Source organism: Magnolia sinica, chromosome 11 (genome assembly GCF_029962835.1).
Source record: "Magnolia sinica isolate HGM2019 chromosome 11, MsV1, whole genome shotgun sequence".
NCBI classification, from domain to species: domain Eukaryota; kingdom Viridiplantae; phylum Streptophyta; class Magnoliopsida; order Magnoliales; family Magnoliaceae; genus Magnolia; species Magnolia sinica.
Genome location: NC_080583.1, coordinates 34,209,337 through 34,232,223, shown reverse-complemented (window position 1 = coordinate 34,232,223; position 22,887 = coordinate 34,209,337). Strand labels below are relative to the sequence as shown.

Genomic DNA, 22,887 nt, shown 5'->3' with positions numbered 1-22,887 from the left:
CCTTACCCAGGTGGACTGAAGATCGAAATCATAGTCCTTCAGAAACTTCATCCAGCGCCTCTGCCTCATGTTCAACTCAGACTGTGAGAAGAGGTACTTCAAGCTCTTGTGGTCAGAAAAGAGCTCGAACCTAACCCCATAGAGATAGTGCCTCCACACCTTCAATGCGAAGATGACTGCTGCCGGCTCCAAATCATGCGTGGGGTAGTTCTGCTCATGGACCTTGAGCTGGCAAGACGCGAAGGCCATCGGTTTCCAGTGCTGCATCAGGACCGTACCCAAACCAATATGTAAGGCATCGGTAAAAACTACGAATCCATCACTCCCAGAGGGTAGAGTGAGGAAAGGTGCGGACGTTAGACGGTCCTTCAGCTCTGCGAATGCCTACTCACATGCATCGTTCTAAACAAACTCTGCACCCTTCCGAGTCAACCTGGTCAACGGGGCTGTAATATGGGAGAAGCCCTCAATAAAACACTGGTAGTAGCTCACCAAACCAAGAAAACTGCAGATCTCGGATGCGTTTGTGGGCTAGCCCCACTAACTCACTACATCAATCTTCGAAGGGTCCACTGCGACACTCTCCCTTGTCACCACGTGACTGAGGAATTTCACCTCCTCCTGCCAGAACTCGCACTTCTCTAGCTTCGCATAAAGCTAGTGTGCATGAAGGGTCTGCAAGGTAACCTCCAGATGTTGTACATGCTCCTCACGGGTCCTCGAATAAATTAGGATGTCGTTGATGAACACCACAACAAACTGATCAAGATATGGGCGGAAGACCTCGTTCATCAACTGCATGAATACCGCGGGCGCATTGGTCAGTTCGAAGGACATGACCTGGAACTCAAAATGACCATAGCGCATCCTGAATGCCGTCTTCGGAATGTCCTCCTCTCGGACCAGAATCTGATAATAGCCAAAATGCAGGTCAATCTTCAAAAAGAACTGTGCACCCTGCAGCTGATCAAATAAATCATCAATCATCGGGAGTGGATACTTATTCTTAATCGTGACTTTGTTAAGCTCGCGGTAATCACGCAAAGCCTCAATGAGTCATCCTTCTTCTTCACAAAGAGTACCGGCGCTCCCCATGGCGAACTGCTCAGATGGATAAAGCCTAACTCGCACAACTTGTCCAACTATTTCTGCAGTTCCCGGTGCCATACGATATGGAGCCTTCGAAATAGGTGCAGTATCGGGCACAAGATCAATCTGAAACTTGGTGTGCCGGCAAGGCGGTAATCCCCGAATCTCCTGGAACATATCAGGAAAATCGCAAACCACATGCAACTAGTCGATGTTCACTGCTATGGGCTCCTCTATGGCACACAACATCAAACAAGACAACAGCTCTCCTCTAGGCTCGATAATGAACTGGAACTGCGGCAAGCCGGGTATACAGAATGTGACTGTCCTCGCGGAGTAGTCCAATATGGCGTAATACTCGGCAAGCCAATCCATGCCCAAGATGACATCGAACTGAACATTAACAATGTAAACAGATTGGCAGGCAAAAAGATATCCACAACTAGAATGGGGCAAGACGAGTAAAATCAGCCTAACACTGTAGTCTTTCCCAAGGGATACGATACTAATAAGCCCTCACGAGCAGACTCCAATGGTAAACCAGTCGATCGGTAGAAACTCTCGGCTATAAAGGAATGCGATGCACCAGAATCAAACAACACACGTGCAATGCATGCAGAGACTAAAAGTATACCCTCGACGACCCCTCCGGATGACTGTGGGTCTTGCTGAGCTGCATAGAACCTAGGATGAGCTGGCTGGAGAGGTGTCTGTCCCCTCTGAGTGTACTGTTGTTGTTGTTGTCGCTGAGGTGATCGAAACTGCTGCCTCTGCTACTTCAGCCTCGGAGGTTAGTGCTGATGCTGCTACTGAGGGGACCTCGGTGGTGGGGGCGGCTGCCGCTACTGTTGTGGGGGTCTCTGCTGCTACGGTGGATGATGCTGTGAACCTCTCGGCTGCTGCTACTGCTAGGGGAGAGGACACTCCTAGATACGGTGCCCTATCGCACAGCATCAAAAACAGGTGCCGATGAACTGCTCGGAGGTGGTGTTGGCGCTTGGAAGGCTGAGCGACCTGTGCCCCTCTACTGTGGTCGACGCTACTAGGAGTCAATGGAGGGAGCCTACCTCTTCCGGTCTCTCCTCTGACCATGATCACTCTGAGAACCGGCCCACTCAGCCTAAAAAATATGGACTTTCCATACCACCTTCTCGAAAGTCAGGGGCTTATGCCTAATAATACGACCTCGAAGACCGTAACGCAAGCCGTCCTCGAAGCGGTGGGCTCTCCACTCCTCATCATTTACCAAGTAAGGTGCAAATCTGAACAGCGCTAATAAACAAGCCGCATACTGAGCTACCATCATATCTTCCTACACCAAGGCCTCAAACTCCAATGCTCGCTGTCGTTGGATGTGATCAGAAAAATACTATCGATCAAACTGATCTACAAAATCCTTCTAGGTCCACTCGAAATTAGCACCTGCTACTCGGGAGACTGATGCCCACTAGTGCTCAGCCTCTCCCTGGAGAAGAAATACAGCTAACCAGACCCGTCGCTGGGTCATACATACCATCGTATCAAAAATCTTCTCCACATCAGAGCGCCATCTCTCAGCTACTGTCAGGTCTGGCTCGCCGAAACTCTTGAAGGAGGGCACTCGCGCGCTCATGCTCTACCTAGGCTGACAAAACAATGGGGTGCCTGCCCTGCCCATGAAGGGCGACCGTCACAGCCTACAAGATCTACAGTAACTGGGAGGCACTCACGGATACGGTCGGATCCGCACCGGTCTTAGGTAGAGGATGCCTCAAGCTGGGGAGTAGGAATCTCTAGTGGTGGAGTGGTGATCATAGGTGGTAGGGTGGGAGTCGCAGGTGGTGGAGCGGGAGTCTCAGGTGGTAGAGCGGGAGTCCTTTGGGTTGCTCTCCTCGGCAGTATGTTCTATAAGAAAGAACAAATGCGCCTATCAACCTTGAGAACTTTCGAAGGGATGCACGATAGGGAACAAAATCGGGATGTTATGCACTCGGGAGCTAATTGTCATAAGCTCATAGTAAATATGTGATGTTATCCTGAGTTATTCCCAAGTTATGCTTTATACTAACTTATGTCATGCACAAATCGGGCTCACAAAATTTTCGATCGCTGAATCCGACGCGAACAGCCTCCATAGTACCCCGCTTTTGGCTCCCAACACCTATACGCTAGGTTTCCGATCCTAGGAACCTACGAGGAGGATTTTCAATATGAATTTGATTCGTAATAAGCACAACTAAAGGCATAACCCACAAACAATAACCAAAAACTCCAACACATTTTCACTATGATAAAAAAACTTATAACTATAATGTGCATAACGGGAAATACAATTATGATAGACAAAAGCACCAAGATGATCTGTTATGCGCTCTTGCCTCAGCGCTACTGCGGTCTAACGTCACCTGCATGCAACGGTCATGCATAAGCTTACGGAAAGCTTAGAGGGTGGTGAAAGTGTGTGCGTAATGTAGTAATATAATTATGCAATATCAGAGTAATGCGGAATATGCTGATGAATCCATGAATACTATTGGTCGTACCAAGGCTATGCGATGCAAGGCATGAATGATGTCGGTCATACTAAGGCCATGCGATGAGAGATGCAACTCAAGCATACCAATCCTCATCTGAGTCTACATATCAATACATCTCAACTCTGTAATATCACCATGGTCTATATATCCAAACCGGATTGTCGCCCCATCACGTGCAACAAAGTAAGTGGAAGAGACCTCACTATTCTCCTGCCAATATCAGGCCTGGCTTGTCGATAATGGACCCATTCCTCATGCTGGTCAAACTCAACCTAGCTTTGCCCCCGCCTCTCGGGCGGGTAAGGCTACACCCCCTTCCAACCGACCACGACACAGTAGAAAGCGCACTCTTCTGGTATTCGGCACTCGGCGCTCATGCATCCACTCGGTCTAAACGTTGGACCAACCTCCTAGTACCATAAGGTTTTAGGAAAATTCACCCGGGGACATCTATAGCACCCCATGTAAAATCAGATTTTCAGTGTTCAATCCTACCAACCACGATATGCCTGTGGAGGCTATGGCCCTAATGTCGCTAGGGCATACAGTAGTCATGTCACATAATGCGAGATGTATGAATCACACTATCCAGTCATGCAGCAATCCTGCGCGTACTACGTGCTCATGTGGGCAATTCCCCCCATCAGGTAGTCCCATAATAATCTGCCCAATGGCATGTGTTATAATCAATCACTCCTCACATCAAGCATACATATGATACATATAGGCATGGATCGTGGAGTTATACTAAGCATATTATATGGTGATGATGTACTCCCCCTTATATTAAGGTTGGGCCTAAGTAGCCTACCCACAATCCTAAGGATCCGGAAAGGGTTCCTTCACTATACTATTGCATGGCCTGCTAGATGCCCTAGGGGACCCAAATGAGTCCTAGATGGACTTTAAAATAAAAGAAGTAATCCTACCAACAACCAATGGGGGCCCAACATCTTGGGATAGCCTAAGAAGAATAGATGGATCATGCAAATGGGGCCCAATGACTAGGGTCAACCCACTTAAAGAATGATGCAAATGGGCCTAACAAGGCCTAAGGGAAGGTCACAATGAGGACTTTCAACCATCATTGCCTATCAATGTAGACATTTAACCAACATTGCTCTCAGGGAGTGGCCCACATAGAGCTTGACATATAGTGAGCTCATAGCCTCATGTAAGGGATTCATACACAACGTAACGGGCCTCACGTACATCGTATTGGGCCTCACTCATGGGCCTCACATATGACATAATGGCCATGTCCTATGGGCCTCACCCATGGGCCTTGAATACATCACATTAGGCCTCGCCCATAGGCCTCAGATACATCACGTTGGGCCGCAATACATGGGCCCCATATATGTCAAATGGGCCACAATATATGGGCTGAAAAATACATCTCATTGGGCCTTACCAAATGGGCTGGAAATACATCACAATGGGCCTTACCCAATGGGTCGGAGGTACATCACAATGGGCCTTATCATATGAACCAGAAATACATCACCATGGGGCCTTACCAAATGGGCCGGAAATACATCACAATGGGCCTCATCATATGGGCCGGAAAATATATCACAATGGACCACATCCCATGCCTAATACACACCACAATGGGCCTCATCACATGGGTCGCAATTACATCAAGGTGGGCCTTAACAGATGGGCCACAAATACATCAAGATGGGCCTCATTGATGGGCCGCACCAATGGGCCTCGAGTGAGAGCTTGGATTACACTAAAAATCATTCCAATAGCTGCAGGTGTAACATGTGTATCACTGTACACTATCATTCTATGGGGCACATGGCTCACAAATGATGATCAGCACTATCCAAACATTGGACATGTAAATCAGTGTTGTCCAAGCATTGTCCAGCACCGTCAGCATCTGTCCAACTGCTGGACAGCGTGTATACCATACATGTACATCATGGTCTGGCCCACACAAATGGGCGATGTGGATCAGAACATACATTATGGTGGTTCACAACACTGTCCATACGATCAGCCCCTATCCAAACATTGGACAGCGTGGTTGCAATACATAAATCACGGTGGATCTCACACGTGCAGCAAGTGGGGTCCACAGCTGGATGGAGTGGATATAAGATGCATACATCCTCTGGACATTTTGGACAGATGGTGTGGATACACCCATCCAGGTGGGCCATTGTTCATAGGGAAAGAGAGAGAGAGAGAGAGAGAGAGAGAGAGAGAGAGAAGGAGAGAGATCGGTGATGATGGAGGGGCCCCACCACTATGGGCCCCTCTTTGATACAAAGCATACATCAAGATGGGTCGCATCATATATGGGCCCTTAAATCTCAAAAAAATAAAAAATAATAAAAATAAAAGATGTAGATCAAAGATCACCCACCGTAGATCTTCTTGGTCTGATGGAACGCCAAACTCCTTTGCTTCAATCTTAATGGAAGATGATTAAGTATTGAGGGTTAAGATGGGAGATGAGGGGTAAGAAGTGAGCTACACACAAAACTCTTGGAGCTTAGAATGCTTGGACATTTGGTTCTCCTTGGGTTGCTTGGAAGGGATGGGAGAAATAAGAGAGAGAGAGAGAGAAGATGGGATGGAGTGATGGATGGGGGAGAGAGAGAGAGAGAGAGAGAGAGAGAGAGAGAGAGAGAGAGAGAGGAGATGGGATGGAAATGTTGACTTTTGGGGTTGTTGTGTAAGAGAGGTATGGGTTGTGATGGGGTGAGTGATGTGTTGGGTGATGGGTTAATTGATGTGTTGTACTTGACATGTACTTACCATTCATGGGATTGATGGTATATTTTGTAGAGATTCCTCTCTAGGACTTGGCAAATGCACGACGTTTCCTTGAGATATGCGCGGGCCCACAGCTCCTATCCTAGGTATCGCCTTGGTGCGTGAGACGTGGTGTTGGAATCGCGGCGACGATGCGGTCACTAAGGTACAAGTTTCGAGTTGAGTTTACTCAGGTTGACAGGGTGCAACTCAAGGTCACGTGCAAACGTCGATTATAGGTTGCAGGTAGTCGAAATTCGACAGGGAGGATCACAGGAATCTACGGAATGGTACGGATTAAAGATACGGGCCTTACATATTTCACTCACTAGTGGAGGGTAGATGGGATTGCTCCGACCTTGTGAAGCCATGGCTTTCCTAGAAGCATGTTGAATGAAGCAACGATGTCTATGACCTGGAAAGTGATGACAAAAACATCCAGGCCAATTTGCACTTTGATGTCTATATCCCCTTCTATAGTTCTGCGGGAGTTGTCGAAGGCTCTGATACTCATGTTACTTGGCCAGAAAGAGGATGGCTCAATTCATAGGCGCACAATAGTCTAGAGCAGGCACACGTTTAGGCTTGAGCCATTGTTAAGGAGGACCAGTGGGACTAGTAAGTCTTTGTAGAGTAAGGCTATGTTCAGTGATCTTCTGTGACTTCGGCCTTCGGGAGGCAAATTATCATCGTTGAATGTGATGGCCTGAGGAGCAAGAAGTTACCTAATCATGAGCGCTATCATCTTGAGCAGTATGAGGCTGTGTGCATTATTCATGGTTTTGACGAATAATTCAATGTGCATGCGGGATGTGCAGAGTAATTCCCACACAGAGATTTGAGTTGGGATTGTCTTGAGTTGTTTTGCTACGTCATATATCACCTCTCCTTAACTTCCTAGATCGGACAGAGTGCCCTTCGAGTCGCTTCAGCTTGCCCCATCCCTTCGAATACACTACCCATTGGGGTTCATGATCCCTACCTCATCGCATTTCAAGTAATGTCATGGAATTACCTTGTAGAAAGGAGGTTCGCGCCCTTCCAAGACCATTTATGCTTTTATAGATGCTGCTAAGGTTTCAAGTTATAGGGGGAACTATCATGGTGACCCCGTGTCTCCGGGATGGATTCTCTTGATGATGGAGTTCCCCACAAAATGATTATCGGTCCCGTGAAGCACCTTTACATTACCTCCCCGCTGTTCTTTTGTAGGTCTTCCACAATGGGCTAACTGGCGTGACATGAGAGGGCAAGTTTCTAAAAAATCCATCGACTTGTGCTCATGCTGCCCCTTGTAGGACAATTGGCTCGTACGATGATGGTGCCCTTTCCAAGATCACCAATTCTTCTGATATGATCCTTTTTCTAACCGGTGGGAATGTTGATGGGCGCGAAAAGAAGGCACCAATTAGGATTACTAGTTGGGGGGCTGGGAGTGCCCCTTGCAGAATGACTGACTTGAAATGAGAGGGTGCGCCCTTCAATATGATGGGATCCCATGGCTCACTATTGTTGCGAGTTGGTATAAGAAGATGAGGATCGTATCTCCCTTAGAGAATTATCAGCTCAGACTGTGGAGGTGGGGCTTGTGGTGCCCCTGACAAGACTAATGGGGTGTGATCTGTGATAGCATGGATGAACTGAATGGTGGAGAAGAAGAGATCGATGCTCTCCTCCTAAAGGAAGTTGATGGAAGGGCCGCTTGATATGCTAGGGCCCACTTGGTGTTATGGCAGAGGATTTTGGAGGATGTTGGTGGGTGTAGCTGCAGGGGTTGTTACAGGAGTTTAGATCACAATCTTCCTATTATCGATTAAATCTTGGATTGCACGTATTAATGAAAAGCACCAGCCTATGGTGTGACCTTGACCCTGGTGGTATGCGTAATACTCGTGCTCATTGTTATTGGGTGGCAGAGGATTTGGAGGTGTCCTAGGTTGTAAGGGTGACAAGAGTTACTTTGTTTCTGCACTAACATAGCCATGATCTGGCTGTACATTTATGTGAGCGCGGTGAACTTTCTCGGTTCCCTCACCATCTACCGGTTTTGATAGGGGTATTGCTCGTTGCCCCTAAACTGATGTTGTTGTTGCAATTGTGGTTGCAGTGGTGGTTGCGGAATTTGTTGTGGTAGATGGGGTTGATATATTTGTTGGTGCTGCTGAGATTGGTATTGACGATGCTACTAGCATCCTTGTTGGGGAGCATACTGACTGCCTTGAGCAGTGGTGACGATGTTGTTAACCTCTATTGGACATTAGATCGAATCATTTTTTTTCCATATCTTGGGGGTTTACCCTCAAGCTTGCTCCATTTTTCTGGAGCGGTTTGTTGTGGCCAGGGAGCAATTGTTTCAGCTCTTATTCCGGTCTTACCTTGCCCCACTGCTTGGAAGGGTTGGGTGAAGTTTGCAAATGGGTATGAGATCAAGTACCTCGAAATACTTGGGTTTACCGAGTTAACGATCATAAAGATCTACTCCTCATCGTTAATGGGGGTTCGCATTCGGGGGGGGGAGGGGGCGCCATGGCTTGCCACCGTCCGACATATGCTGAAAATGTCTCATCACTTCTTTGCCTTAAGGTTGCCTAATTTGCCCTCCTTAGCGCTATGTCTAAATTATATGCGAATCGATCGACGACCTGGGAAAATTGCTCCCAGATCTTGATATAGTGATAATCTAATGATGTATACCAATTCAGAGCATCACCCTTGAAAGATTTTTGGAATAGGCGGATGAGGGCTCCATCATTCTCTGCCACGACGTTTAGCTATGCACAGAAAGCTTTGAGATAGATTGTAAGATAGTCGTTGCCATCATATCTTTTAAACTTAGTAACCTCAAAGTTTTGAGGTACACGTCCATCTAGGAAGGGACACGTCCCTGAACTTTGTTGAGGGAAGGTCAACCCCCTTGTTGTCATTAAAGCTAATTTTGCATGGCTTGGAGTTGCTCCCACAACTCCATTTTTATTCGGTTTGTTTGAGAGATTGGCATCTCTCGCAACTGAGTTCTTTCCACTTCTTCAGCATAGTGGTCAATTTTTTGACCCTATGGCTCCCGTTAGGGGGAGCTCGTTGTAATGTGAATATGTTCCTTGCCGCGGAAAATTGCTAGAATTGAAAGGCACTCCCGGTCGGGGGAGGCTAAGAAGATGGAAAGTACACCCATGGTGGGCATTCACCACTGCTAGTCCTAGACTTCTTGTGAGGGAAGTTGTTGCTACTTGAAATTGAATCCCGGCTATGGGATGTGCTGGAAATTGGCTAGGGATCTTGACTGTAGGATCTGCTGAGAATTTATTTGAAACCTTGACTGAGAGGTTGGATGGAATTTGACTAAGAGTCCTGATTGCGAGATTGTTTTGACTCCAGTTGCGGGAGGGTATTGAAAGAAGTGCCATACAGTCGAGGGTTGTACTGACTGGTATCAGTAATTTTGTGCGGATTCCAACCGTTGCACCTTGTTTGAATTGGAAGCTAGAAAGAACCTCAAAGTTGGTTGTTGTGGTTGTTGAGATAGGCCAGCTTGGTTGCTGGTTGCAGTGGCTTGTGTCTGCATGAATTGCAGGAGCATCTCCTGCATTGCTTTGACTCATTACACCAATTCTTAGATGATCAGCGTGACTCTTATCAGTTGTGGTTGTGCGAGCAGAACTTTTGTGAGATCGAGTACATGGAAGGGTTGGATTTCTTCTTCATGGTTGGTCATGGCTTTTTGTGATTTGGTTTGAATTGATGCTGCGGAAGGTGAGGTTTTTTGGGAATGCTTAGCTCATAAAGGCACAATGGTTTTGAATTTTTTGGTGGTTTCTTTTTTTCCTTTTCCTTTTGATGCAGATGCAAACGCTCGAGAATTGTTGACCCTTAAGGATGGAAAAGATCCTGTTTTTCTAGTTAGGTCTCAACTGGTGTGGCTAGCACCTCCCCAATAGAGTTGTCATTCTATAAACGCTAGGATCCCGGGCCAAAAATTGACTCGAGGCCGTTTTCACCACAGGTTGCATCTTTCGAGGGCTTTGTGTTGTGATTGGTTGATTATGTTTGACCAGAATTTTTTCATCTCTGCAATCGGCTAGACCCTATAAAAACGATAGGGTAGGGATCCAAAGATTTCTTGCCTTAAGATGAACCTTCAGTTTTGCGATAAGAGTTTTTAAGTAAGGGACCGTGGTTACAGAGAGGGAAGGTGTTAGGCACCTACTCTGCTCGTACATATGTACGATATCTACTTCACAAGATCTGACTATTCTTTGAGGGTGGGGATTCAATTCTTGTATATGAATATATGCAATGCTTGTGACAAAATGTGAATTAATTGCATGTTTTCTATTGGACAGAATCCGATTAAACCAACAAGCCTCATAGCATACTTTTGAGCCAATTTGGTGCAAAGTGTGTTGGATAATGTGATAAATATTGCGCTATGCAAATGCTATAATTAGATAAAGCTTGATTGAAAAACAATTGAGTGAACGATAATGTCGGAAGGATTGTATCGAGTGGATTGGATTGAACTTGGATTGACTCAAGAGGCTAGTATTATGGTTGGACCTAGGCTAAGCTCTCTTTCTCACCCCCACTTTCCTTGGTGGAATGGATGCTTGATTGTTGATAGGTAGGGATTAGTGTGTATGGATGTGGATTAAGGGATGCTTGAAATGTGAAGGCAATGGAGCATTTATAAACCTCCAACTTGATTTTCTGATTATTCCTGCAAAGCTTAGGGTTAAAAAAGGTTTGGATGGTTGAGATTTGAGATTATCATGTGGCAAGATATGATGTGTTGTTTTGGATGGCATAAGGTGTAATTTTAGCCTAAGGGAGGGCATTAGAGTAATTTTCAGATTTTGCCCATACATAAAATAGGCAAAAGAGGACAACAACCCATGAGTGAGCGACTTGCCGAAGTACGGCCAACGCCACGTGGCGAATGGCGCTCTGTGCACTGCTCACCATTTCTTTTTTGCTTTATCTTCGGAGGGAGGCTCACCTTGTACACATGGACAAGTTTGGTCATCTAAAGGTGTCTTGCTATCTCACATTTTCTCCGAATTGAGCTTTAGAATGGGCTTGGGCTAATATAAGTTTATGGACTTGATTTGACAAGGTGAGTTGATTGGGTAGGCTATATGGGCTGAGTAGGTGAGTTGACTCAAGGGCCGACTCTATGTGTTAGCTTTTCCCTGAAGTTCGGATTTGGGACTAATTTTAGGATCAATTTCTAATATTCTAGGGTTTGGATTAGTGTTTAGATTAGGGTTTAGGGTTTGGATTAGTGTGGTTTAGGGTTTGGATTAGTGTTAATGGTATGTATCAGGTTTTGGCTTATGGTTAAGGGTATGAATTAGGGCTTCTATTTAATCATGCTTATTGGCCTGATGTAGGGTGTCTAAGAATGCCCATCTTTAGGAGAGGTTGTGTGCAACCGAATGCCAAAGCGAGTGGACACCCTACCCTCTGTAGTCAGATTAAAATGCAGTGTAGACTTGTTTCTTGCCTTTGTATCTGAGTCAGTTGATTGTTTGAAATTAAATGACTTGCACATATCACGGATATATAATAATAATTTTAAAAAAAAAGTATTATGATTGCCCCTGCACTTTTTGCAGCTTTACGAGCAACCAATTGCAACATTTTCACTCTTGATCAGTACTAATATGGAAGAAGCCAGCATAATGCCCCTGCACTTTTTGCGGCATTACAAGAATACTGCTTCAAACTGAAATATTAATGGGAATCTCACAGGTACAACATGGTTTGCTATGTCTAAAAGTCAATATTGCATGACTGCATCATGTCCATATCACAGGTGTGAAAACTGGACCATTGATCAGGAAGGTCCACCATCATTGAACATGCAGCGACGTATACGTCTGCCCATCCATTCCTCAGCTAGAGCACGTGTTGAATATAGTTCTCAACATTTCCTTTTCTTCCATACACGTGAGCTCTGCCTGATGAATGAACCTACATGGATTTTTAGTTCAACGCATCTTTATAAGCAGTTTAAACTCAGGGAGGGGCATGCTTGCTGTGAGGAACCAATTCCCCATCCGTGGGATTCGATTTTGCTTTGCCCATCAGCATGAGTGGGGGCCTGATGCTTGTCGAATATGCAGCAGCTTACGTGATTTATGACTAGACTGCCCTGATTTCGAGCTTTGACATGTACAAGAGTCAAGGTATTAAATACCCATAATGCAACTAAAGTTAGCTCATGTTAACACCTACAACTATTAAACTAATAGAAGGTCGGCCTATCCTTCTTTTTTTTTTTATCTTGGGTAAAAACTCTTTACAACAGCACAATTGGATGCATGTACCTAGCTCATCTCCTACCCAGATCTTGAACTAGCCTGGCAGGAGATCCTATTTATTTATTTTTGGTTGGCTCAGGCCCAGCCCTTCGACAGCCCTTGTTGAACATTATACCATAATTGTGGATCTGGGAAGCTCTCCCATCGTACATGTTGCATCCAGCCTTTTAGTCTGTTTAAATTGATTATATGTCCAACATTAAATTATTTTGATGACCCTGGCCTCTTAAGGGGCATTTATTTAAATAATGTCAAACATTTACAACCATGTGTTGTTGTTTTATTTTTATTATTTTTAAGGATATCTATATCAATAGGACAGTAACGGCCTGATTATATGGATCAATAATCCAAAGGGTCAACCTGCATAGTCGACAGTCGAAGGTAAAAAAGGAATCAAGATTTAAATGAAGCTAGCTAGCATACACTAGGAAGGAAATGCAATTTAAATCCCAGAGGCATAACTTTGAGCATAATCCCTGTTTTGAGATCTCTCAAAGGCATCAAGGAGCCCTACAATTGACTATTTCTACCAAACTTACATGGGTTCAAAACATAGCTCAGGACCTATGGTAAGTATGACAAGATGGGGGAGTAGTTTTTTATTTTAAATCACCTCAATGGTATTTTTTGGGGATGAACTTCACCTTCACCAACATGGCGCATGGCAAGCTTTTAAGTTCAACTTCAGATGTATTCACGAGCATCAATCAACCCAACACGTGGGTGGAGCATGTGTTCGATTGCTTTTCACCACTACCATCACAATTCTCTGGCCGAATGCACATGCATGGGCCCCACCTGATGACAAACCGTTGCTTACCCTAAGGTGGTTTTTGGCTCTTTAAGATAGTCACAAAACAATAAATATCCAAAACAAATCAACAACGGTATGGAGCTTTAGTTGCCAGAGCTGTGTCACCAAAGGGTCAGTAATGCATCACAATTTTAACGTGTGATTTTCTCAAGAGACGGGAACAATATTGGAATAGTAGGTTTCTCGTCAAAAAATCAAGCAGTAGCAACTGGGTTGATCAAGAGGCCCAGCCATCATGGAAAGTGGTTGCACAAGGCACAGGTCAAATCATCAAAGCCCATCTCCAGACTTCAGCCTCAAAAAAAATTGGCGGGCCAGTGTTATCCAACCATGGCCGAGATCATTATCAGCACAGCTTATAAACCCTCGTTTTTTTTTTTTTTTTTTAATTCGTATCAATTGGGGGTCATCTTCGACCCAGGCCGAGTCTAGGGACATGCCAAAGACTTGTCTATGATATGAAGTGGGCAAGTTTTCTCGAAGCAAATTTCTAGCAAGAGAGAGAAAAAGGAAAAAAAAAAAAAAAAAACGAAAAAGCAAAGGCCATATTAGAGAATACCTGAAAGCACCCTATTATATACTTGTAACAGTTGTTAAAAAAACGCTCCTTTCTAAGCACACCTCATACAAGAGGGCTTCACAATAATTCACTTCTCTGCAGCCACCACCCAGCATGCTTTGCTCTCCTAGTAGTCCACAAAGATGATTCCAATCAGAACCACACCATCCAATTACATTTCCTGCACAGCAGTGATTCATCTTCTGCACCCATGGCTTAAAGTGTATGCCAATCCAGATCATCCAAATTATGAGGCCCATTATGGATTGATTATATCAGCCAAAAGATTAGTCAATTGACCAAATAGGTGGCCCCATCAAATGGTCTTTTAAAGAGAAATGGTCCCCGCAGTCACATTCAACGTCCAATATTAGACGGTTAAGATCGTAAAATCAGTGACCTCTTAGCACCATGTTCCATCCACAACAGGTCCCACTGTTTAGGTGACTGGGATTTTGACGAATGTGCAAGCGATGCAAGAAATAGTTTAACATGCACCTAATTGGGACCTACCTTAAAACTACAGAATAGCATATCATTGTAAAAAATTAGGAATATGTTGCTGACCATAAAGCTTTAGAAGTATGCTAATGCAAGCTGCATGTATAACGTGGGCCCTCCATCCACTACAACATGCTGACCCAGCAGAAAGATCCAAGCCTTCCATCAAGTGGGTGCAGATGAGCACAAAAGAAACAGGCAGGTCTACTAATCAGGTGTGCCACAGTTTATGAAACAAACAGATGGCAGAAAAAAAATTCTAAACTGTCCATTTGTTTCTAAAATTGTGGCCTGCATGACAAGTGAACCATCCTTGACTTTGATCCAGGTCATATAAAGTTGGACTTACCTGATGGAATGGTTGGATGTTGCAAGCATGAGACATATTGCACATGCAATGGCGTGGGGATGGGCTGCCTTATACAGGAGGGATTCGCAAACCTACAAAGCATTAACTGATAAAATAACTCACCTCTAATAACATCTAACATGAATGAAGCCGTGGATCAATCATTGTAAGTGCTTAAAGCAGAAACAATGGATGCAGTCGTGGCGAAAGTTGAAGCAACATCTGGATAGTCTTTCCACAATGTCTTGATCTTGAGAGATGGATACAACCAAGACTTTATTGAGTCCACAAACACGCTGGGATCGGGGGACAGAATGGCTTCCCAGTCCACTTGAACACCTTTCGGGATGCTCTCAGTGACCTCCATATTAGCTGCAAGAAACAACCCAAGCAACACCACATATCCAACAGCTGCAGACCCTCTTGAAAGTGGCATAAAATTGTACCTGCAAGTTGTGCAGTTTCATTGCCATGAACATCTGTATTGTCTAGAGCTAACTACATTAATCTGATTATGCTAGCATCAGTGTTTAACCAGTAATACGCCATTCTCAGAATTGCATCCCGCACACTCTCAAGCACATTGAGATCCGTTGACCCGTATACTTCACCACAATAAGCATTGCATAGGGCCTGCATATACAGAGTGGAATCATGAGCCACATAGATGGCCAGGAGATCAAAACTCAGTTTCCTTATGCTGCTGGCATGGTAAATAAAACCATTATAACTAGATTCAAAGAAAAATACATGTTTTAGGGGTTTGATTCCAGATGGTGACCGACAAAACGAGTATAATCAATGAAAGAATAGATTTGGTTTTCACTGAGTTTTGAATCTATGGTCAAAACATCAAAACTATTCCAAGGTTAATAATAATAATAATAATAATAATAATAATAATAATAATAAGATAACCAAAGAGATTAGACTAAAACTGAACCAACAACCTGTGATTCTTCACAGCTTTCAACATTAGCCAGGTCTGTATAAAGATTTATCCTCAGCATATTTGACCCAGCGTCAAAAAAATAAAAATAAAATTGTAGCAAGCGAAAAACGCAGGGACAGAAATCACTAGGACAAGGTCCTTCCCCTGGTCTTATTGATGGAAGTGTAAATTACTATATTGATGTCAATAGTCGGTAAGAGTAAAAAGAAGGAAGCTCTCATAAAGATCCTGTATACTTTATCAATGTCTTCTGCTATAACGTGTGGAGCTCCCAATGCGTAAAAAGGGTCTCCACTTTCAAAACCTACAAGAAAGAAACCTTGACATTTCCTTGTGCATAATACAATTCAAATCTATGCGTATCTACATCAATAGAAGATTGTTTCGACATGCACTGCCAGAGTTCTAATAGCAATGATTAAATGTTGCAGATATCTATGAAATGAGAATCTAATATAGCAATTTTGTAACATGTCAAAATATCACTCTTGCAAAACAGTACAAACTTAAAACATTGGTTATTGGAAAATTTGTAGGAAATTTGAATCTGAAAATGTGGAGAGAGTACAGCGCCAGATTGGACCCTGCTAGTCATTTCCTCTAAGGAAATCGAGTTCTGTTTCATATGATTGCCACCCAGAAAGCAAGCAGAATCCAACCTGGTGCTATTGGCCCCACCATATTTGCAAATGTTTTCTTTCAGATAATTTCATCCATACTGGTCCTAAGACAAACATAAGCAAGGCAAAGAAGGAGAAAATATTGCTGCAAATGTTCCAACTACACAGGCACTGCAGTATTAGAGTATAAAGGGAAACTAGTTGTAAGCAAAAGTAACTAGCTTCTTGACCAGATTTATTTAACCAAAACACCTTTAAAACAAAGATCATTGACATGCCGCATGAGTCATCTATGAATGAAAAACAGATTCCTCAAATCCTGGTCTACTCCATCATACCTCCCATGCAATTGTCATTTCTGCATCATAATCATCCCATCTGGAAGGTGTACAAGGTGTTCTAATTGCAAAATCAAAACCCCTCTCAGCCCTGCAAGTATTTTCCAAAGGTCATATGAATTTATACTAAAATAAATAAATAAAAAGTTTTCATGCCACTGACAAATGCAGTTTATACAGTACGTTTTCTGGACAGTGATTCGTGTCCCTTCTAGATGCTTCCTGAAATTACAACCAATACACATGTTAGACAAAATTAGAAATATGGTGTGTCAAGGACATTATTTTGTTCTGATCAATACTCCACTGTCGAGGACTACCTTCACAAACACATGGTTAAAAGTAGCTGCAAATTAGCAATTTAACCTCAGAATAATTACCCCTCAAATGCTGTACTGTTGCATGTAGTGGCTACCCAGAAGTCCTCACCAACACCACTATGGAGATCAGAGCAGGACTCTGCACGCATTATCTGATGGTGGTTTAAAGATGTTAGCCATTTTACAGAACATACATAAGAGCTCTATATGGTGAACATATGAAGCCAAAACCAGCCACTTGATAGAAAGAGGAAGCAAGCAGCAAACCATATGCATGATCAGTCCATGTAACTTTAAATCAACAGAAAGCAAAATTACAAATATAAGTGACACTCCAGGGTGAACATCGCGCTGGTTTCTAGTCATGTGCAAGGTGTGTGTTCGTATACTGTGACACAACCAGGATCTACTTTCACAGACATAGACAACCAAGCAAGAGATGGTTTCTTATAAAATGTTTCCAGTATTTTAAGAAAACCTATGTGACCTCTGCTAAAAAAAACCCAGATGTGTAACCAACCTATGCATCAATACCCTCAATGCTGGTAGACCTTCACTGGGGAAAGAAGCCTAGCATTATTTTTGTTTCTTTCTCATACTATCATATTTGGATAGAGCTGGGCATCGACTTGAGTCGGACCGAGTTAGGGCTGACTCGACTCGATCCGGTTTAGAAATAGGCCTGACCCGAACTCGATACTAAGTCCAGCATGCCTGACTCGATCCGAGTCCGGTTTGGCCTGGACTGATCCGGACCAAGTCCGATCTGGTTAGAAGTACCGAGTCGGGTCGAGTTGGCACCGAGTTGGATTGAGAGATGAGCGAGGGAGAGACCGAGAGAGTGGAGAGGAGAGAGAGGATGAGGAGGACGGTGATGGTGGTGGGTGGTTGCCGGGCTTGGAAGATGAGGAAGATGAGGGAGGGAGGGAGAGAAAGAGAGGCCAAGCTTGGAAGATGAGGAGCATGAGAGAAGGAGAGAGATTTTGAGATCGGGTCGGGGTAAGGTGTGGCGGGTAGGGTTAGAGATGATAGAAATTAGGTTTATATATATATATATATATATATATATATATATATAGGGAAATGGTTCTATGCGGTCGAGCTCATGGGAACTTCCCATGAGGTTGAGTTGTGTGGGCCCCACCGTGATGTGTGTCGAACATCAACACCATGCATTTGATGGGTCCCCTTTAAATGATGGGATATCCCAAAAATCAGCCGTATAAGGAACTCAGGTGGGCCATACCATCGAAAACAATGTGAAGATATGCCTAAAACATATAAAAGCACTTGGTGGGGCCCACCTAAAATTTGGATGCATCTGGAACTTGGTTTGACCCCTCGTCCAAGTGGGACACACATAATGGATGGGCTGGATTTGTGAACCACACCTCGGTGGGCCCAAAAAATGATCATGAATGTTTTAATGGGAGGATAATCCCTCTCAACTTTTGTATGTCGTGTGGCCCACACAAGTCATAGATTGACTTGATTTTTAAGCATAAGGCCACCATGGAATGTTGTATCTGACTGATGAGGTAGATGTTTGGCACGCATCACAGTGAGGCCCACACAGCTCGAACTCATGGGAAGTTCCCATGAGCTCGACCGCATTTCCCATATATATATATATATATATATATATATATATATATATATATATATATATATATATATATATATATATATATATATATATGCCCAAACTCGAGTCAAGTCAGGTTTCGGATCGAGTTGGGTCTAACCGAATCGAGTTTCAAGTCGAGTTACTAGGTAACTCGAACTCGACTCGGTTTGAGTTCGGATTGGGCGAAGCCTACTCGGTTCGGACCGACTCACCCATTCAGTTCGGGTTGAGTTGGATCTTAATGAGTCGGACGAGTCGAGTTAGCCATATCGAGTCGTCCCATGCCCACCTCTATATTTGGATGTTCAATGAGAAAGTTGCATCTAATAAACAACAGCTATAACTTAAAAATAAATAAATAATAAAAATAAAAATTGCACCCATTCACATATTAGTATACCTTTGCACTCCACACGTATATACAAATACATGTTTGCCTCCCACTTGTTAGATGAGCTGGTAGAGGCAGTGGTGTGTATGAGTGATCTAGGAGTGTGTGTGTGTGTGTGTGTGTGTGTGTGTGTGTGTGTGTGTGTGATATTTGCCTCCCACTTGTGTGTGTGTGTGTGTGTGTGTGTGTGAAATGGTACTATGAGGTTGAGCACTATGGGCCCTACACACACATATGGGAAATGGTACTATGAGGTCGAGCTCTATGGGCCCCACACACATATGGGAAATGGTACTATGAGGTCGAGCTCTATCGGCCCTACACACATATGGGAAATAGTACTATGAAGTCGAGCTCTATGGGCCCCACCATATGCCAAAAATCAGCCGTATCCAAAACTCAAGTGGGCCATACCATCTGAAAACATGGAAAATCACCCCTAAAACATCTAAAAGCACTTGGTGGGGCCCACCTGAGTTTTGGAATGGCCTAAAATTTCATGTAACCCCTCATCCAAGTGGGACACACAATGGATGGGCTAGATGTCAAAACCACATCTTAGTGGGCCCTATGTACAATCAGGAAGGTTTTAATTGGCAGGGATCTGCTCTCAACTGTTGTGGCCCACTTTAAGTCATGGTGCGTGTGCGTGTTAGAGAGAGAGATAGAGAGAGAGAGAGAGAGAGAGAGAGAGAGAGATGTTTTCTTTTTTGAATGATATCTCCATCTTATTCAGAAGATAACAAAAATATAAAGCAGGGGCAAAGGCAAGAAAAGCACAAAAAAGGAGAGAGGATGATCATGAGATGTCATCACTCTAAACAATGAGATCCAAAATGAAGCATTCTAGTTGTCCACATTGCAGTCATCACCTTTTACTATTAGAACTCGAAGCAAGTCTCCTTGTCATCATGGTCCACACATGATTGAGTGAAGCCATTAACCTCAATGGATTATCAGGGGACCCTCCCCATCTTAACTTGCTCTTTTGGAGGGTCCATTAATGCCCAATGTGCGCATAATATTGCACACGTTAGATGGGCTTCTGTGTTTACATCTGCAAGTTGAACTCTTGTACAATCATTAGAAAACTCCTACATGTCTAGAAGAGCAAGCATAGAAAATGGCAAGAAATAAATACTTCTGCAATGAGTAATGCCATCTAATTACTTGTTGTCATAGGCATGCAACTGCAGACATCATAGTTCAAAACCAGAAAACTTGAATCCACATCATGTTTAGCAACATCAGGTCAACTCGAAAACTCAACCGCATATTTATTTGACTCGACCTAGCATTAATAATATCAAAACTAATTATGTTTAGATAATTAAAATTTAAAAAAATAGCTGAAATGAAAATCCACATTCCATGCTACGCTGGTTATAAATGTTGGCTTGCTTGGGTAAAGTTGACGCATAACTTCTATTAAAAAAGGATCAGTGGACCAGGCGAGTGACTCGGTTGAGTCACCACAAGTCGTGTCAAGTTACTCAGTAAGCAGAACAATGTCTTGTCAATTCAGGACATAATCGCACATATGAACAAGTTTCATAGTGACTTGGCCTGAAATTTTGATGTCGCGAGTTGACTCCACTGAGTTTTGAATCCAGCCACCAAGTTTTAGAACTATTGACATAAGCAACGCACAATTTTGGAGTAGGTCGTAGTGTTGAAAATATTGACAAGTATCACAAGTCAGCAATACAAAACATGGTTTACTTGTCATTCTTCCTTCTTCTTCTTTTTTTCTTTTTCTTTTTTTAGGTAATATTTTATTGAAAGAAAAAGAACAACTGAACACAAATCGAACAGAAACAGAACAAGGGAAAGAGAGAGCAACGAAGAGCAGAAAAACACCCAAACAGAGAAAGGGCTACTCCTCGATAGCCTGACACCAAAAAAAAAAAAAAACACTAGGCCCCCCAAAACTAGGGACCCCATTATCTAAAAAGGACTAGCACTCCGGAGAACACCCTCGCCGCTGAGCTTGAAATATTCCTGAAGTATCTATTGTTGTGCTTAGCCCAAATGGCCTAGAAAACTGCTAGGAGGATCGTCCTCCATTTTCTTTTACTCAGGGCTCCCCCATAATCTGCATGCCACCTAGAAAGAAGATCATCTAACAAGTTGTGCATAACCCAAGAAGCCGCTGCTAGTCTGAGGAAGCTCCACCAGATATCAGACAAGAAGGAGCAGTGTAACAGAAGTTGGTCCACCGATTCTTCATCTTTGAGACACAGGGCATGCATTCGGAATCTGCATCCCACGCTTCCTAAGGTTGTTGATAGTCAGAATTATTTTTCTTCCCGCAAGCCAACCAAAAGCAACCACCTTCGGCGGAACCCCGTAGAACCAAATATAGCTGGTGTGACAAGGGGAGGAAAAAGAGATTGCAGACAAGGGCATGTAGAAGGTCATTCTTCCTGATATCGGCAATAATATCGCAATTTAGCACCGATATCGTGATACATATCGATATCTCGTTGCAACCCCTTTATGAAATACCAGGTATCGTCAGTACCATTGACACAACTCGATACTGTGCGATATTGGCGGCCCGTTCCCAAAAAAAAAAAAAAAAAAAAAAAATCAGAAAAAATCCTAAAAATTCTTGTTTTTCTAAATTTCTTCAACTTCTAAACCCTTTCTAACCTAATTCTGACCACTCCCTCGCAAATCCTTGGAGGAAGAACTAAACTACTTGGCTGAAATCAAGATTGTAGTCGGTTTGGAGCCAATTTCAAAACGGTAAGGTGTTTTCTTATTTATTTATTTATTTATTTTTAAATGTAATCACTTGTAATAAGTGGAAATAAGTTTTAGATCTTTACATGCAAAATCATGGATTTAAAGCTTTGATTTGGGGATCTAGGGAAAACCCAATTAAATTTGAATCTGCCTATGAAAAGGTGAAATTAAATATGTTAGAGGCCAATCTATAGATTCATGATGGTTTGGTGATTTTTTGGATTTTTTTAATTAAAAGTACTAAAAAAATAAACTAAAATAAAAATATTTTTCCAAAAATTACACTTTGATTAGTGGTTAATTAACCCAAATTTGCAAGTGTTTAGGAATGCTTGCTGATAATATCATTAGATACACTCCAATTGGGCAATTTGGAAAAATTGGGGGAAATATGAAATTTCCTCAATTTCACTCATTTAAATTGTAATTAGACTATGGAAAATGAAATTGAACATGTTGGAGGTTGATCTACAGATTTATGATGGTTTGGAGAATTTTAAAAGAAATTAATTAATTTTTTTATTAATAAATAATAAGAAATCATTTTTTCAAAAGTTCCACTTTGATCAGCGATTAATTAGCCACAATTTGCAAGTGTTTGTGAGTGTTAGCTGATAATATCATCAGATACGCACTAATTTGGGAATTTGGGGAAATTAAAGGGAATTAGGAAAAATAAGAAATTTCTCCAATTCCACCCATTTAAATTGCAATTAGACTATGAAAAGAATGAAATTGAACATGCTCAAAACTGATCTACAAATTCATGGTGGTTTGGGGATTAATTGGAAAAGAAATTTATTTTTTATAAAAATAATAAAATATATTTTTTTTAAATTTCCAATTTGATCGTCGATTAATTAGCCTTAATATCTATGGATGTAGTACATTGAATGTGCTAACATGATGGCTTGCTTAATATTGGTTTGCATGTAGGAAATGTGAGGAAAAGAGAGACAACCTGA

At 42.9% G+C, this 22,887-nt stretch overlaps 1 protein-coding gene across 4 annotated transcripts in view; it reads right to left on the bottom strand.

Moving 5' to 3' along the window:
* Nucleotides 1-13,467: 13,467 nt before the first annotated feature.
* LOC131219018 (suppressor of RPS4-RLD 1) overlaps nt 13,468-22,887 on the bottom strand; it is a 140,992-nt gene continuing 131,572 nt past the window's right edge. For 2 of the 4 annotated variants that reach the window (XM_058213982.1, XM_058213980.1), the window contains 6 exons: nt 17,214-17,305; nt 17,017-17,055; nt 16,834-16,924; nt 15,459-15,556; nt 15,047-15,369; nt 14,039-14,200 (listed from right to left, as the gene is read on the bottom strand). In XM_058213982.1, the coding sequence (XP_058069965.1) occupies nt 15,081-15,369; nt 15,459-15,556; nt 16,834-16,924; nt 17,017-17,055; nt 17,214-17,305 (609 nt within the window). In that variant the 3' untranslated portion in view covers nt 14,039-14,200; nt 15,047-15,080. Of the gene's footprint in view, nt 13,540-14,038; nt 14,255-15,046; nt 15,370-15,458; nt 15,557-16,833; nt 16,925-17,016; nt 17,056-17,213; nt 17,306-22,887 lie in introns of those variants that run through there. The other 2 variants (XR_009157955.1, XM_058213981.1) reach the window with 2 other exon arrangements.